Source organism: Suncus etruscus, chromosome 14, assembly GCF_024139225.1.
Source record: "Suncus etruscus isolate mSunEtr1 chromosome 14, mSunEtr1.pri.cur, whole genome shotgun sequence".
NCBI classification, from domain to species: domain Eukaryota; kingdom Metazoa; phylum Chordata; class Mammalia; order Eulipotyphla; family Soricidae; genus Suncus; species Suncus etruscus.
In genome coordinates, this window is record NC_064861.1 from 97484959 (window position 1) to 97503253 (window position 18295).

An 18295-nucleotide genomic window follows, 5' to 3' on the forward strand; every position below is an offset into this window, starting at 1 on the left:
AATTCGTGGGAATCAGACCTCAACCAGTTTCCTAGAGAACATGACCCTTCACTGTCATGCCCAGCTGAAGCCACATGTGCACGGGTGCCAGGCTGGTGCACCTGCACACGCCAGCAGGGTAGGCAGCCGGAGACACAACAGAGAGATGAGCACGGGTAGGACTGGACACCCCTACCCCCCACTTCTCACGGGCAGCGTGAACCTCACTGCTTTCATACAGGCACCTGGTAACTATCCTGATACCACGGAGTTCTGGGTAGAAGAGCTGGGTAGGTCCTTACCCTACCTTGAGCACTTCGGGGTCTAGCTGAAGCCCTGATTTGGGGGAGTGGTGACCCTCCCTTCCCTCTTTTCTATAGGAGATACCTTATGTCTCCTGTCTCAGAGGAGAGAATGTCTTCTTTTTTTTTTTGCCACACCAGTGTTGCTCAGGGGTTATTCCTAGCTCTGTGCTCAGGGGTCACTCCTGGCAGTTTAGGGGGTCTCTATGGGATGCCAGGGATCCAACCCGGGCCGGCCACGTGCAAGGCAAATGCCCTCCCCTCTGTGCTATTGCTCTGGCCCCGGGGCCTTCTTGACTTGAAGGCCACCGCTCAAGCCCCTCTATCCACTCCTCAGTCCCCAAGTTCACAAAACAGCCTAAAGAGGTTCAACTCTGGGCCCCAGAACCTGCTGGTCTTGCAGGCAGGATGTATGTGCAGGAAAGGACAGGACCCCAATTTCCTGACTGGGCCCTCATCTCAGGGTCCCTGACAAGCAGGTGAGGGCAGAGCAGGGCTCGGAGATTGGGGGCACAGCAGCCTACAGAGGTGGCACGGCACAGTCCCGTGGAGCCCTAGGAAGCGGATTTGGTCTGACCCTGCCCTTCCGAGCCCCAACCCAGCTTAGCTGAGACCCTAGACTGGGTGGGGAGCCCCCTCCCCCATGAGTTGCCATGGGACCCAGTGAGGAGATTCAGGTGTTGAGATTGAGACCTGGGCAGGGGTGTTTCTGCTCTGAACTCCAGCATATGGGCAGGAGCGGGAGAGCTGGAGCTGAATCGGCCCATTCCCACCTCAGCCTCCCTGCAGAGGGAACCTGGTGGCCGCAGCCCTCTGCTCCAGACCTGGGGAAGGGCTTGGGTGGCATTAGGGGTAGCTGTGCTTGGCTTATAGGACACAGAGCAGCCAAGTTCCCCCATTCTTTCACCCGAGGAGGGGAGAGAGAGAGAGAGAGAGAGAGAGAGAGAGAGAGAGAGAGAGAGAGAGAGAGAGAGAGAGAGAGAGTGTGTGTGTGTGTGTGTGTGTGCATGCGCGCGCATTCAGGCCTGACTCCTGGCTCTGCGCTCAGGGATCCCTTCTGGCGGGTTCAGAGGACCATGTTGGAGTATTGAGGCTCGAACCCGGGTCAGGTCAGACAGGTGGCCTCCCAGCTGCACTCTGACCCCAAGAGGAACTGAGCTATGGGGAGCAGGCCGACTGCTGGTGGCTGTGGCCACATGGAGGCATCTGACCCCAGACCCAGCATTGCTCTGAGAGGGAGCAGGAGCTCAGAAGAGGGAGAGGAGTGAGGCTGCCTGCTGCTGGGGCTCCTCCTCCCTCTGCTCAGAGCACCCCGGCAGGGTGGGGAGGGGCTTGGAAAGCTGCAGTGTGGGCCCCTGAGAAGGCTCTTGCCTTCATGCAACCGCAACCGACCTGGGTCCGAGCTCCAGCATCCCACAGATTTCCCCTCCCCCAAGCATGGTCGGGAGTGACTCCAGTGCAGAGGAACAAGTCCTGAGAACTACTAGGTTGGCCCAATAACAAACAAACCAACCAACAAAGCCACAGACTCGCAGGGGTCTTCAAACTACGGACTGCGGGCCACATATTATATTTATTCCCATTTTGTTTCTTCACTTCTAAATAAGATATATGCAGTGTGCATAGAAATTTGTTCCTAATTTTTGTTTTTACTATAATCTGGCCCCCCAACAGTCTGAAGGACAGTGAACTGGCCCCCTGTTTAAAAAGTTTGAGGACCCCTGCCACACAGAGGATGACTGAGGCGCCTGGGCAGTGCCTCTCAGCCATGTTGCATGTGGACTGCCTCATCACAACCCTCAGAACCCCAACAGCCTCTCACCTACCTGGCTGAGCAGCCCAAAGATGTTTCTTCCCAGGGCTGAAAGTCAGTGATGTGTTCCGAGACGGAAGAGGCAGCTCCACTTATAACCCGGGTGCCACCACCTTCTCCCGACCTTGGCTCCCTGCCACTGCGTCTCCTCTGAGCTTCTGGGGAATTGGCCCCAGTCACCTCTGGGGACTCTCTGTCCCACCATGTGTCAAACTCAGAACAAGACTCTTGGGCAAGTATTAGCTGAGCCTCACTCCAAGTTTTTATAGAATCTTCTAGAGCCTTTGTAGGCCAGAGAAATACATGTCAGAGCATATTCTTTGTGCACTTTTCCTTTGAAACATTCCTTTGCATAGAGCCTCTGTGATCCTCAAGATCTCAGGCAGCTCTCCATCTTAGTTTTTTGTGAGGGATCTTAGTTCTTTTGTGTAGATATAAGACAATTTTCTGTGAGGGATCGCAGACAAGTTGGCTGTGAGAGATCTTAATTCTCTGTGAGGAATCTTAGTTCTGTTGTGAGGAATCTAAGACATCTCTGTGAATGACCTTAGACAGACTCTGAGGAATCTTAGTTCTGCTCTGAGGGATCTTGGTCAGTTCTGCTCTTGAAGATCTTAGTCATGCTGAATGGGCAAACACTGGGAAGGTCCAACTACTCCAGATTATCCAATGCCATAGAGGGAGTTTCCTTTGCCATCCCCATGTTGGTGGACTTTAGTTTGTTTTAGCCTTGCCCCCTCCTGACACAACAGAATTCTGTCCCTTGAACCCTATGTGACATTTTGTCTTTCAGAATGGTATTTTATTTTAAAATACTATTTTAAAAATAGTATTTTATTTTTACCAGGCACTTTTTCCACTGTTGATTTGAATGCTGGTGAATCAGATATAATTCTCCATGATATTCTCTGATAGTTTTTGCTGCTATTAACCACATGAATTCTTTTTGTTTATTTGTTTTGTTTTGGGGCCACACCCAGTGCTGCTCAGGGGTTACTCCTAGGTTGGCACTCAGAAATTGCTCCTGACAGGTTCGGGGGACTCTATGGGATGCTGAGGATCAAACCTGGGTCTGTCCCAGGTCAGCCACAAGCAAGGCAAACACCCTACCACTGCGCTTTTGCTCCAGCCCCACAGCGTGTGTTCTTGATCCCTGTTTCAATCCTGTAAAGTCTCTTTACAGGGGCTCCATTCACACCAGAGAACAGCTCTGTGGAGCTGTCATTGCTAAAACACACATTTTCGTTGTGGCCAGTGATGAGGCAATAGCATTCAGCAGATGGATACCACTGGACACACAGCAACCCTGTATATGAGTGCACCCAATGTTTACTTTTTGTCTTTTGACCAATGTGCTCATCTGATGGTCCACAAAGGATCTCCTGGGTTTCACTTACCTTTCTATCATTTCAGGAACAGCCTTCTCTTTTCATGTTTGGACAATTATTCTCACTCTCCTATAAAGTGTACATCCAATGTTTCCTACTAAAGTTTGATTTTCCTGTTGACTTAGGAATTTTTGAGGAACAGCGATCCATCTCAAGTTATATTAGTCTTTGAGTAGCTTTGCTTGTCTGATGTTGAAGTGCTTTGTTATTGATGCTATTGATTTGCCATTGCTTTGTGAAAATGTGTTAAAGTTGAACAAAGCCTGTTGTCAGGGGGGTGTGCATGCCCTGAGCTAAGGGGAGCAGGAGGGATGACCCAGTGATTATCATCTTCCTGGAATGATGGGATGGATCCTTTGACAGAAGAAAAGAAAAAATGCTAACTCAAATATGTTTTCAAATATGTTTTACTCATGAGCTGAAAAAGATAGTAGGAAAATTTGTAAACCAATAATTTTTGGGGGGGTTCCTAGATAAATGCCAAAAAGTGAGGATTCTGGGCTTTATGATAGTTCAATTATAGGTTTTTTAAGAAGTGTCCATATTGTTTCTCAGAGAGGCTGAATCAGTACACATTTTCACCAACAGAAGATTAAGATTCTTTTTTCTCCACTTCCACATCGCTACTGATACTTCTTTTTTTTTTTATTTATATGTGTGAACAAATCTCACTTGTGTGAGGTAATTGCTGATTCACTTATCAAATTAAGTGAAAGCATTTTTTTCATGTACTTTTGGCACATTTTTTGCAGTGCAATACTAGCTTATTTTTATTTTACTAGCTTCTTTTTTATATCTTTATTTAAAACCTTGATTACAAATATGATTGTAGTTGGGTTTCAGTCATGTAAAGAACACCCCCCTTCACCAGTGCAACATTCCCATCACCAATGTCCCAAATCTCCCTTCATCCCACCCCACCTGTACTCTACACAGGCTTTCTTTTTCCCTCATTCAGTCACATTGCTATGATATTTCTCAGTGTAGTTATTTCTCTAACTGCACTCACCACTCTTTGTGGTGAGCTTCATGTCGTGAGCTGGACCTACCAGCCCTCTTTGTCTCTGAGAATTATTGCAAAAATATCTTTTATTTTTCTTAAAACCCATAGATGAGGGAGACTATTCTGTGTCTATTTCTCTCCCTCTGACTTATTTCATTCAACATAATAGGTTCCATGTACATCCACGTATAGGAAAATTTTATGACTAGATCTCTCCTGATGGCTGCATAATATTCCATTGTGTATATGTACCACAGTTTATTTAGCCATTCATCTGGTGTATTTCTTTTGTTTGTTTGTTTTTGGTTTTTGGTTTTTGGATAACACCCGGCAACGCTCAAGGGTCTCCCCTGGCTCTATGCTCAGAAATCGCTCCTAGCAGGCTCAGGGGACCATATGGGATGCCGGGATTCAAACCACCGACCTCCATGTTATCTCTCCGGCCCCAGCCACTCATCTGTTGAAGGGCATCTTGGTTGTTTCCAGAATCTGGACATTGTAAATAGCACTGCAATGAATATAGGTGTGAGGAAGGGAGTTTTGTATTGTATTTTTGTGTTCCTAGGGTATATCCCTAGGAGTAAACCAAGAATTTGAGGACAATTCACTTTCTCGTGGTAGAGAAAATTCCAGAGAATTTCCTTTGTGCTGACATGATTCCCGAGTTCTGATTGCTCCATCAGTCCTGGTGGCTTTCACTAGACACACTACAAACGTGTCTGAGTGGGCATGGAGGTGGACAATTGTGCAGACACATGCACATAGGCATGCTTTGTGCACATGTGTGTGCACTGATACAAATGGCTGTATGAGTACACATGTTGGTGTTGGTGCCACTCTGTCCATGTTTCTCTGTGTCCATGTTCATACAGTAGAAGATGAGGCAGTTAATTGTAAGAACAGAGTAGTCACTTGACAACTATGTGTCTGTTAAGACCTGATGATTAGAGACTGGGCCGTGCCAGAGAGAGCCACAGAGACATAGACAGTGAAGAATTAACTTCCCATTGCCACATGTAAGAAGATGAAATTGGAACTGATCTCACACTGTCAAGTTCTAAGTGGATTAAAGAGCTCAAGATAAGCTAATGTCCAGGGAGATAGCGCAGCAGGGAAGGTGTTTGTCTTGCACATGGCCAACCTGAGTTCAATCTCCAGCATCCCATATGGTTCTCTGAGCCCACCAGAAATGATCCCTGAGCACAAAGCTAGGAGTAACCCCTGAGCACCACCAAGTGTGGCTCAAAAATCAAACAAAAAAATCTGGAGATTAAACCAGAACCCATTAAATACATGGGTTAAAACATGGACAGAACTCTCCAGTACATGGGCTTCAGAGGGGTCAATGATAACAAATTCAAAAATACCCAAACAACTGCACCAAATTAAAAGGCATCTGCACAGCAGAAGGATCCCAACTGATAATAAAAAGACACCCAATATATTGAATAGGTTAAAATATTGGCATATCATAGTCAGGTTAAGGGCTAATATTCAAGATCTATAAAGCACTAACAGAGCTCATAAAAAGTTCAATAACCCAATCCAAAATTGAGGAGAGTAGAAGAAGACATACACTCCAAGGAAGACATAGATAGCCAATAGGTTTATGAAAAAGTGCTTCTTGTCATTTTTAAAAATAATATCTTCATTTAAACTTCTTGTCATTCTCTTTAACAGGGAAATGCACATCTAAACAGCAGTGAAGTACCGCTCTGTAGACAGTCTGTGGGGATGGTTGTGGTGAAAGCGGAGCCTTCAGTCCTGCTGAAGGAAATTTGTGGGTCACAGCCTTTGACCTGCCTCTGGGTCTTTAGTGGACAGAAGCGAGTACCTGGGGAAAGTGTGAGGTGGAAGTGATGAATGCATGAAACTCTTGTCAACAGTGTATAAATCTGATCACCTCAATACTTCTATTTGTTTTGTTTGGGGACCACACCCTGTGGTGCCCCAACCTCTGTACTCAGGAATCATTCCTGAAGTGTTGGGTGACCCTATGGGATGCCAGGGAACGAATCCAGGTCTGCCACGTGCAAGGCAAACTCTGCTCTGCTGTGCTATCTCTCCAGCCCTCAATAAATACCTTTTTTGGATATGTTCCACATTTTTTTTACATTTCAAGACTAAATTTAATCTCAAATTCACATTGCCATACACCTGTTTCCTTTTTGTTGATTTTGCTTAAATTTATATGTATGTTTTGTCAGACTATAAACAAATATATACCATGTTTATTACATGTAACACACAAGAACAGCTTTTAACAGAAATTTATTGACCTCCCCATGAAATTTTTTAAAAATATAAACACAGGTATCAAAACAATTCTGAACTTACTTTTGATACTACTACTTATCAGCACCCACACTGCTTTAAAATTTAGCACAATTTGGGGCCGGAGAGATAGCATGGAAGTAGGGCATTTGCCTTTCATGCAAAAGGATGATGGTTCAAATCCCAGTATCCCATATGGTCCCCCGAGCCTGCCAGGAGCGAATTCTGATCGTAGAGCTAGGAGTAACCCCTGAGCGCTGCTGGATGTGACCAAACAAACAAACAAAAGAAACTCAACACAATTTGTGACAATATTCATTTTACCTGATATTTTAGACAATTTAAACTTAGCTTTCACTAAGATGGATAAAGTATGTCATTTCTGGTTTTCTTCTGGGGTGATTAACTTTTCAGAAACATACATGCTGCCACAGCCACCTGCCTCTTCTCAGCATGCTTTCATTTTGAAAATGAATCCTATTGTGCCTAAATAACAATGACTTAACAAGAGAAAAAAAAGTGCTGCATCTTTCCTCCTGTTACCTGAAAACATAGTGTTTGTATATATTCTTATAAATGTTCAGATCATGTTTTGCCAGTTGGAATTCTTTTACTTAGTGTGTGGGTATTTTCCATTGTGATATTAAATTGAGACATTAATGTGAGTAGAAGGTTGTTGATTTAAGACAAATTTGAGATCTATTAAAGTGAATTATTGTATGTTTGCCTGGTGGCTGTGGAAGCTTCATATTTTCTTTGGTCATGATTAGGCATCTTAACTCTTGAAGCACAGCTTTAATGCTATATGAATTTTGCCACTTTGCTAACACTGGTATACTTCGTGGATCGTCCATTCCACTGGAATTATTTCTATTCATATTAATTTTTGTTACGAATCTAACTGATGGAGAAGCTTCTGGATATTTAGATCCACATTCTCTTTTTAGGTTATATATTCTGTTTTCATAATTTGTCCTTGGTGGCCCAATAATCATGCCTGTCCTCCTTGTAAGTGTCATATCTTTATAGGCTTCAAAGCCCCAGCTAACTATACCATCACCTATTCCTTTTTGTCCTTCTTCAAGTTCTTTCAACAAGCAAAAATTTTGAAGAAACTTAACTCCTGTGGAGACTGTTATCTTCTGCAACCTGACATAGCCATATGTACATCATCTCATCACTTCCCAACACATACGCTTGGTTTTTGTTTGTTTTGGGGCCACACCCAATGACGCACAGGGGTCACTCCTGGCTCTACACTTAGAAATCACTTCTGGCTTGGGGGACCATATGGGATCCAACTGCGGTCCTGGAATGCCAGGCAAACGTCCAAACCGCTGTGCCACTGCTCTGCCCCCCAACAAATACTTTTTAAAGAAAGATCCTTCTGGACCCTCTTCAGTAACTGTGCTTGAGGTGCTGCCTTAGACAACCCCTTGAAGTGATTGTGCTGCTGAGGAACAGGCCCGTGGGAACAAAGCAAGTGGCTTCAAGCCAGTGTTATGTATGTGAAGGGGCCCAGGTTTGACAGGGAGAAGAAGCACATGAGTTCTGTACTTGGGGCAGGTGCAGGCGGCCATGTGCTGTCGATCCTGCTGGTGGGGACTGGGGACCCTCAGATCTACAGCCCCGAGTCCCTTGCTGGAGTCAGATCACAGGAGCTGGACCTGCAGTCTCCCTCCAGCTGGAAGATCAGGGAGAGTTTTTGATGGTCCCAGTGCTCGGGGACAGGGTGCAGTGAGGGGGAAAGGCTGAGGGAAAGAATAGATTTGGGGACACAGAGTACAGGTTCCACTGCACCCCATTAAGTGTGAAGTGGAAATGTGCAAACTAAAAAAATGAGTTAAGGGGAGATGCAGCATTAGGCCCTAGCTGGGGTTACACATCTGGGGAGCAGTTGGCATGTGGACCCCAAGAAAAGCCAGAGGTCTTCTCTCAAGAACAGCATGTCCGAAGCTCTGCGAAGGCCTGGGCAGAGGCCACCATCCGACAGTGACAAACTTTCACAAGCCCAGAGGTGCTGACTCCGCCCTCCCTTCCTGAACACCTGCTCTCCAGTGGGAAATGCCACCAGTCCCCGGTCAATTGAGCTCATCAACGCAACCCTTTACTCATTATTTCACAGCCAAGGAGAGCCTCATTAATTCTGTAACTCTTTGTGCTCCCCAAGGAGGGGCACTTAGCCGGCCCTGGGAGAGAGGAGCAGGGTCAGCCCAGAGGTAGAGGGGACCTGAGTAATTGGCCCCCATCTCCTCCCAGTACACCCCTAGAGACCAGGCCCCAAGCTCATTAGAACAGTATAGCCAAGACCAACCTGGGAATTGTTGCTCGAAAACTTTTTGACGTGCAGAGTTTGTTAATCCAGACACTGAGGATCCCAAAGTGGCTGCTGATTAGTGGGGGAATTCCAGCTCTGAGGGAAGTAATTTTCTCTTCACCAAGTGGGCAGAGATGAGCCTATACTTTGGCATGGTGCCCTTTGCAGCTTCAGTGCAAAAATAATGCTTTCTCCCTCTCCTTCCTTCCTTCCTTCCTTCCTTCCTTCCTTCCTTCCTTCCTTCCTTCCTTCCTTCCTTCCTTCCTTCCTTCCTTCCTTCCTTCCTTCCTTCCTCCCTCCCTCCCTCCCTCCCTCCCTCCCTCCCTTCCTTCCTTCCTTCTTTTTCTTTCCCACTTCCATCATCCCTCCTGCTCTCTTTCTCCCCCTCTCTCATCTTCTCTGTCTTCCCCCACCTCCACCCACCTGGACTGTATGGCACCACACCTGAACATGGCCAATCACTGACAAGTGCCCAGGCTCTCCCTGCACCATGGAATATTCAGGACTCCCTTTGCATTGTGAAATATTCAGAACTCTCTCTCTCTACACAGTGGAATATTCAGGACTCCCAACTCCGTGGAATATTTAGGACGCTCTTTGTATTATGAAATATTCAGGAGTCTCTCCCTGAACCATGGAATATTCAGGAATTCTCTGAACTGTGGAATATTCAGGACTCTCTCTGCATTGTGGAATTTTCAGGACTCTCTGCAGCATGGAATAATATTCAGGTCTCCCAGCTCTATGGAATATTCAGAAACTCTCTGAACCATGGAATATTCAAAACTCTCTCCCTGCACCATGGAATATTCAGAAATCTCTCCCTGCACTGTGGAATATTCAGGTCTCTCCCTGCACCATGGAATGTTGATGCATAGCCAAGCAGGCTCACTAAAGCAGCACCCAAGCCAGCCTCTGTGCTGAGCTCCGGGTGGGGGAGAGCAGGTCTGAGCTGCTCCCAGCTGGATCCTCTTAGCTGGAAGGAACTGAACAACGATATCAGTGAGAAGTCAAGGGGAACTGGAGACAAGCTCTGCAGGCAGGGGAACCCCAACTTAATCCACGAGCATTGAGCCATGAGTAGCCCCTGAGGACTTCTAAAGGTGACTCCAAAATAAAGCAACAAATAAAGAGAAAGCAGGGGCCCGGAGTGATAGCACAGTGGGGAGTACATTTGCCTTGTATGCCTCTAACCTGAGTTCAGTCCCTGGTATTCCATAGGATCCCCCAAGCCTGCCAAGAGTAATTTCTTTTTTTTTTTTTAATTTATTTATGGGGGTGGGTCACACCCGGCGGTGCTCAGGGTTACTCCTGGCTCTACGCTCAGGAATCACTCCTGGCAGGCTCAGGGGACAATAAGGGATGCCAGGATTCGAACCACTGTCTTTCTGCATTCAAGGCAAATGCCTTGTCTCCATGCTATCTCTCTGGCTCCAGGAGTAATTTCTTTCTTTCTTTCTTTTTTCTCTTTCTTCCTTCCTTCCTTCCTTCCTTCCTTCCTTCCTTCCTTCCTTCCTTCCTTCCTTCCTTCCTTCCTTCCTTCCTTCCTTCCTTCCTTCCTTCCTTCCTTCCTTCCTTCCTTCCTTTCTTTCTTTCTTTCTTTCTTTCTTTCTTCTTTTTTTTTGGGGGGGGGTCACACCCGGCAGTGCTCAGGGGTTACTTCTAGCTCTACGCTCAGAAATTGCTCCTGGCAGGCTTGGGGGACCATACGGGATGCTGGGATTCGAACCACCATCCTTCTGCATGCAAGGCAAACACCCTATCTCCATGTTATGTCTCCGGCCCAGGAGTAATTTCTGAATGCAGAGCCAGGAGTAATTCCTGAGCACTGCTGGGTGTGACCCCCCAAAAAAAACCAACAACAACAAAGACTGATTCTTTAGCAGCACAAGCTCTTCTCAATTTTTAAATAGATTTCTAATTGAACCACCATGAGATACACAGTTACAAAGTTGTTCGTGATTGAGTTTATTTCAGTCATACAATGTCCAACACCCTTCCCAGTGCAGATTTCCCTCCAATGTCCCCAGCACAAATTCTTCTGACTGGCAGAAAGAGGCAAGAAAAAATGGACCATGTCTTCTGGCCAAGAGTCTAGAAACCCCAATTCTAAAGCATTGCTTGATTCTTTCTTCACAGGATGGTTCTTGGATGAAAAAGTCTAGAAGAAGCTATTTCCCTACAAGGATCCCAAATCCATTTTCAGTAGCATCTCTTGGCAATGTCAATTGCAATGTCCATTGTCAATTGCAATGTCAACTCTTGGCAACATGAGGGAACTTGAGGTGAACAGCAGCGCATATTTTGAAAGAGATATGACTTACAGAGGGAATGTTGCCTTGCCCACGGTTGACCTGGGTTTAAACCCTGGCATCCTCTATGGTCCCCAAGCCTGCCAGGAATAATTTCAGAGTGATCAGCCAGGAGTAGTAACTCCTGAGCACCAGTGGGTATGGCTCCAAAACAAACAAATGAACAAACAGAAACCCAACTAACTTACCAAAAATTATCTTGAAGACCAGTTTTCATTGCAAGTAATTTTACCTCAAAAATAAAAAAACTGGCCGAAGAGATAGCACACAGCCAATCCAGGGCCCCGCTTCAAATCTCAGCATCCTATATGGTTCCTCGTGTCTGCCAGGAGCAATTTCTGAGCACAGAGCCAGGAGTAACCCCTGAGCACCACTGGTGTGACCCAAAAATCAAAAAAATAAAACAAACAAACAAACACACACACATCAAAACCCGAACTCAAATGGTGTGTGTACAAAATACTGGGAGAGAAATGATGACAGTGATTTTTTTTTAAATGAACTGGAAAAAGCATGCATTGATGGGTGGGTAGAGGACAATAAACACAAATCCAGCATGGAGGTTCAAGTTTTAGTTCCTTTGGCTAAGAGTAATGATAGATCTCGGAGAGTCAATGACTTGTGTTGGTTGCTGTTTGGAGTGAGAAATCCCCAGCTCTTATTTCTCATTGCTCTTCCCTCTTCTCTGTGCTTGTGATGCTGATGGCCCTCTCCTGAATGCCTGTCTCTCGCCCACAACTGCCTCACACCCCTCTGCTGGCCTAAATGCCTTCCAGGACCCAGTGGCAGGAAGTGCACAGCGTTACCTGCCTCACTCAGTAAGAACAAAGATTCTCCAGTAAGTTCAGTAAGGAACTCTAGACTAAGACGAGCTCAAACCCTAGTAAAGAGTACTTTTCCACTCCGAGCTGAAGGCAGAGAAAGAGTTAGCTCAGAAATAAAATCATGGAGCCTGAGCGATAGCACGACGGTAGTTGCATTTGTCTTGCATGTGGCCTACCCAGGACAGATCCAGAACCCGAGTGGTCCTCAAACTATGGCCCGCAGGCCACATATTGAATTTGTATCTGTTTTGTTTCTTCATTGCAAAATAAGATCTATGCAATAAGAATTCTATGCAATAAGAATAAGAATCTATGTGCATAAGAATTCGCTCATAAATTTTGTTTTTACTATAGTCAGACCCTCCAATGGTCTGAGGGACAGTGAACTGGACCCCTGTTTAAAAAGTTTGAGGACCCTATGGGACTCTCGAGCCTGCTGGGAGAGATTTCTGAGTGCAGAGCCAAGAGTAATCCCTGAGCACTGCTGGGTGTGGCCCCAAAACCTAAATAAATGGGTTTTCTTGTTGTTTGTTTTCTAAGAAAAAGAACCAAAGTTGGTGCCCTCCAGGAAAAAGGAACTAGAATTTGAGTGAGCTTGTTATGCTAACAGCCAGGATTCGAATCAGAGTATCCCTTGACAGCCAGGGTTTGAATCAGAGTATCTGGGGTCAGAGCAGTAGCACAGTGGTAGGGCGCTTGCCTTGCATGCAACTGACCCAGGACGGACCTCGGTTCAATTCCCTGAGTCCCATTATGGTCCCCCAAGACAGGAGCGATTTCTTTTCTTTTAAATAATATTATTTTATTATAATGAGCAATATTTCAATTAGTCGTTTTTTACCCCTCAATTTTGTTTTATTTTTTCTCTTTTTTTTGGTACTTTTTTTTTTTTTTTTTTGTGGTTTTTGGGTCACACCTGGCAGTGCTCAGGGGTTATTCCTGGCTCCATGCTCAGAAATTGCTCCTGGCAGGCACGGGGGACCATATGGGACGCTGGGATTCGAACGGATGACCTCCTGCATGAAAGGCAAATGCCTTACCTCCATGCTATCTCTCCAGCCCCTTTTTTTTTTTTTTTTTTTTTTGGTTTTTGGGCCACACCCGGTTACTACATAGCTCAGGGGTTACTCCTGGCTATGTGCTCAGAAGTTGCTCCTGGCTTGGGGGACCATATGGGACACCGGGGATTGAACCGCGGTTCGTCCAAGGCTAGCGCAGGCAAGGCAGGCACCTTTCCTTTAGCGACACCGCCCGGCCCCCCCTTTTTTTTGGTACTTTTTAATTTCTAAATATTTATTTAAGCACCACAATTATAAGCATGTTTGTAGTTGGGTTTCAGTCATAAACAGAATACCCCCCTTCACCAGTGCAACATTCCCACCACCAATCCCCCCCTTCTCAACCCCTGCCTGTATTTGCAACAGGCATTCTACTTCTTTAACATTGTCGTGCTAGCTGTTAGTGTAGTTATTTCCCTCACATGTTCATCACTCTTTGTGGTGAGCTTCAAATTGTAAGCCAATCCTTCCAGCCTTTCCAGCCCTTAACTCTACATTACATTACATTAATGTCTTTAATTTTTCTTAAAATCCATAGATGAGGGAGACTATTCTGTGTTATTTCTCTCCCTCTGACTTATTTCACTCAGCATAATAGAATCCATGTACATTCACGTATAAAAATTTCATGACTTTATCTCTCCTGACGGCTGCATAATATTCCATTGTGTATATGTACCACAGTTTCTTTAGCCATTCATCTGTTGAAGGGCATCTTAGTTATTTCCAGAGTCTGGTTATTGTAAATAGCACTGCAATACATATAGGTGTGAGGAAGGTATTTTTGTATTGCATTGTTGTGTTCCGAGGGTATATCCCTGGGAGTGGAATACCTGGATCATAGGAGCTCAATTTCCATTTTTTTTTTGAGGAATCTCCATATTGTTTTCCATAAGGGCTGGACTAGGCGGCATTCCTTCCCATAAGCAGTGAATTAGAATTCCTTTCTCTCCACATCCAAGCCAGCACTTATTGTTCTTGTTCTTTGTGACGTATGCTAGTCTCTGTGGTGTGAGATGGTCCGTCATTGTAGTTTTGACTTGCATATCCCTGATGATTAGTATTTGTATTTCTTCTTTGAGGAAGTGTCTGTTCATTTCTTCTCCCCATTTTTTGATGGGACTGTCAGTACCTTATATATTTTCAATATTAGTCCCTTGTCTGATGAGTATTGGGTGAATAGTTTCTCCCAGTCTGTGGGTGACTGTTGTATCATAGGCACTATTTCCTTTGAGGTGCAGAAACTTTTCAGCTTAATATAGTCCCACCTGTTTATCTCTGCTTCCACTTGTATAGAGAGTACTGTTTCCTCCTTGAAGATACCTTTAGTCTCAATGTCATAGGTGTTTTACTTATGTGTATTCTATATACCTTATGGTTTCAGGCCTGATATCAAGGTCTTGAATCCATTCAGTAGTCAGAGAATGTTCCCCAGACATACAAATAACTAATTTTTGATAAAGGGGCAAGGAATCCAAAATGGAGCAAGGAAAGCCTCTTCAACAAGTAGTGTTGGCACAACTGATTATTAGCCACTTGCAATAAAGCGAACTCAGCCCACCCCCATCTAACACCATGCACAATGATCAAATACAAATGGATTAAAGACCTGGATATCAGGAGCGATTTCTGAGCACAGAGTCAGGAGTAACCCCTGAGCTTCACTGGGTGTGGCCAAAAACCAAAACAAAACAAAACAGAGTATCCCTAGACAACCAAAGTTGAGCCAGAAAAATCTGATTAATTAAGACATATATACAATGAAATGATTGGACTGTTACTGTTTGTGATTTCTATACAAACTGCTTGAAGATTTGACTCGAGGTCCTTGCCAATACTCCCCATTTGGATGAGTTTTGCTAAATAAACTCCCTTTTGCACTTTGCATTATTGAAGGGGGTCTTTGACTCTCAGAGCCAGCATGGGTATCAACTTGAACCCTAACAACTCTTGCTTCTGGTCCTCCTGGATGTAATCAATCCTACAGCAATCCCCCCTCTCAAACAGCAAGACCTCCCCACCCCAACCCAGAACCTCTCTACTAAGTTCGGGAACATTCCATATACTTCTAATCCTCCTCCAGAGGACAATGAGGAATCTTCAAATCCCATGGAAGCTGATAATAGTGCAGAGGACCCTTCTGCTACCCCAAAGCATCACCTTCAATCCTCAGCTTCCTCCTGGGGACTCAGTCCCAGGACCCAGCTCTGCCTTGAAGCACCTGCACTGCATACCTATGGCCTGTTTTCTCCAAAGCCAGTCCTTGTGGTTCTGGAGACATTCTCCTCGAACATCATCCCATTGCCTGGCCAGGCAGCCAAGGGAGGTTGTGTCATCTCTGCCCCAACCAGCCAGAATCAGAAGGATGGATAAAGCACACATAACCAGACAGTCTCAGCAATCAGCATCAGACAGACTGATTCAGAGTCTGTGTCATCCTCATTCAACTGGGGCCGTAGACTGATTCAGAGCAGGTAACGTCAGGCTCAGCCAATCAGGATCAGAGGGACACATTCAGTCTCAGCCAATCAGCAGCAGACAGGCTGATTCAGAGCCTGTGGCATTAACCCCATCTAATTAGGGCCACAAACTGACTGAGAGGATGTGGCATCAACCTCAACCAATCAGAATCAGAAACTGATTCGGGCTAATCAGTCAGTGGCCTCAAATCTATGGGTTCTCTCTGAGGATTCTACTCTTCATGTGGCCACGTGGGATCTGAGCAAGAAGACACTTATGTGTAGTGTGTGTGTGTGTGAGTGCATGTGATAAAGTGTGCATATGTGGAATTATGTGGTTGTGTGTGAAGATGTGAGGTTGTGTTTGTGATTATGTGTCTCTGTATGTGAACATGTGAGGGGTGTGCATGCGTGTGACTATGTGTAAGTGTCTATTCTGTGAGTGTGAGGTATTGAGTAGACATGTATGTTACATGTGAGTGAATATGGGAGGAGTGCGCTTGTGTGTTATGTGGATGATTGTATTAGATGTGCCTAGTGTTTGTGAGGGTGAGTGTGTGATGTGTGTGAATGTGCATCCATATTGTTTCTTTCCATTATAGGGGGACAACAAGGGGAGACCTGGATATGAAAGAGTTTTAAGGACACCATCAAATTGAGCTGGAGCCAGGCCAGCGCTGACTCTGAGTTGCAGAGGCTGCAGCTGGAGAGGGGTCTTGAGGTCAGGTTGGAGTTAGGGTCAGGCCACAGTGAGTTGCAGGCTCTCCTTACAGCTGAGCGGGACTCCGTTGTGCATCTGGATCAGTTTCTTCTAACAGAATCTATTCCTTACTCCAATCGACTTCTGTCACTTTCAGATCTTGGCTACTCAAAATATCTTTCCAACTTGTAGTGGGCCCTGCGGTTACGGATCAGAAAGCAAACCTCTGGGTCATGCTCTCAAACTCTCGGGAAGCACCGTCCTCAATTTTGTGTGTGTGTGTGACCACCACCACGTTCTTTTTTTTTTTAACTGTGCTACATCCAAATTTTAATTATTTTATTTTTTAAAAATAATATCTTTATTTAGGGGCCAGAGAGATAGCATGGAGGAAGGCGTTTGCCTTGCATGCAGACGTTCGATGGTTCAAATCCCGGCATTCCATATGGTCCCCTGAGCCTGTCAGGAGCGATTTCTGAGCATAGAGCTAGGAGGAACCCCTGAGTGCTGCCAGGTGTGACCCAAAGACCAAAATAATAATAATAATAATAATATCTTTATTTAATCACCATAATTGCAAACATGATTGTGGTTGGGTTTCGGTCATACAAAGAACACCGCCCTTCACCAGTGCAACCTTCCCACCACCAAAGCCCCCATCTCCCTCCTCCCCAACCCCTGCCTGTATTCCAGGCAAGTCTTCTACTTCTCTCACTCATTAACACTGTCATGATAGTTATTAGTGCAGTCATTTCTCTAATGCATTCACCACTTTTTTAAATATTTTATTTAAACACCTTGATTACAAAAATGATTGTGCTTGGGTTTCTGTCATATAAAGAACACCCCCATCACCAGTGCAGCATTCCCATCACCAATGTCCCAAATCTCCCTCCTCCCCACCCAGTCCCTGTCTGTACTCTACACAGGCTTTCTATTTCCCTCATACATTCTCATTGTTAGGATAGTTCTCAATGTAGTTATTTCTCTAACTAAGCTCATCGCTCTTTGTGGTGAGATTCATGAGGTGAGCTGGAACTTCCATCCTCTCTTTTGTCTCTAAAAATTATTGTAAAAATGTCTTTCATTTTTCTTAAAGCCCATAAATGAGTGAGACCATTCTGCATCTTTCTCTCTTTCTCTCTGACTTATTTAACTCAGCATAATAGATTCCATGTACATCCATGTATAGGAAAATTTCATAACTTCATCTCTTCTGATGGCTGCATAATATTCCATTGTGTATATATACCATAGTTTCTTTAGCCATTCATCTGTTGAGGGGCATCTTGCTTGTTTCCAGATTTTTGCTATAGTAAATAGTGTTGCAATGAATATATGCATTCACCACTCTTTATGGTGAGCTTCATATCGTGAGCCAGTCCTTCCAGCCCTCATCTCGATTGTCTCTGGGCAATATTACACTCGTCTCTAAACTGTTCTTCATCTGCTGAACCTAAAACATCCACAGCAAAAAAAAGATATCTAAACTCAACAATGTTTTATCTGATGTATATAAACTTAATTATGTTAAACCTAAATTAAAGATAAATTTACCTGTGATATACCAAAGGAAGCAAAATGTAAATAGTGAATTACTTTAAAGACACTGTTACAATGTTTGTATAAAGGTTTTGTACATTTTTATACGTACTATATCAAAGTCAACCATTAAAATAAAATTATAGTTTTCATTACTATTTAAATCCTATTGATTTTGTTTCTCTGAAAAGTCTGGTTAAAAAAATAAATAAATAAAACATCCACAGCAATGGTGGTTAAGGCGCCTCCTCCTCACTGCCAGCACTGTTGCCTCATGCTGCTCTCGCTGGGGTGAGACCACTTCTCCACCTGCATGTCTCACCT

The 18295-nt window shown here is 44.8% G+C and overlaps 1 protein-coding gene across 1 annotated transcript; it reads right to left on the minus strand.

Moving 5' to 3' along the window:
• Window positions 1–1055: 1055 nt before the first annotated feature.
• Window positions 1056–18286, minus strand: LOC126028744 (ubiquitin-conjugating enzyme E2 variant 2-like). Its single transcript, XM_049787669.1, has 4 exons — window positions 18228–18286; window positions 7487–7908; window positions 6197–6319; window positions 1056–1105 (listed from the first exon to the last, which is right to left on the minus strand). Exons 1-4 carry the CDS (start codon window positions 18284–18286, stop codon window positions 1056–1058), a joined length of 654 nt encoding a protein of 217 aa, XP_049643626.1.
• Between the last annotated feature and the right edge of the window lie 9 nt (window positions 18287–18295).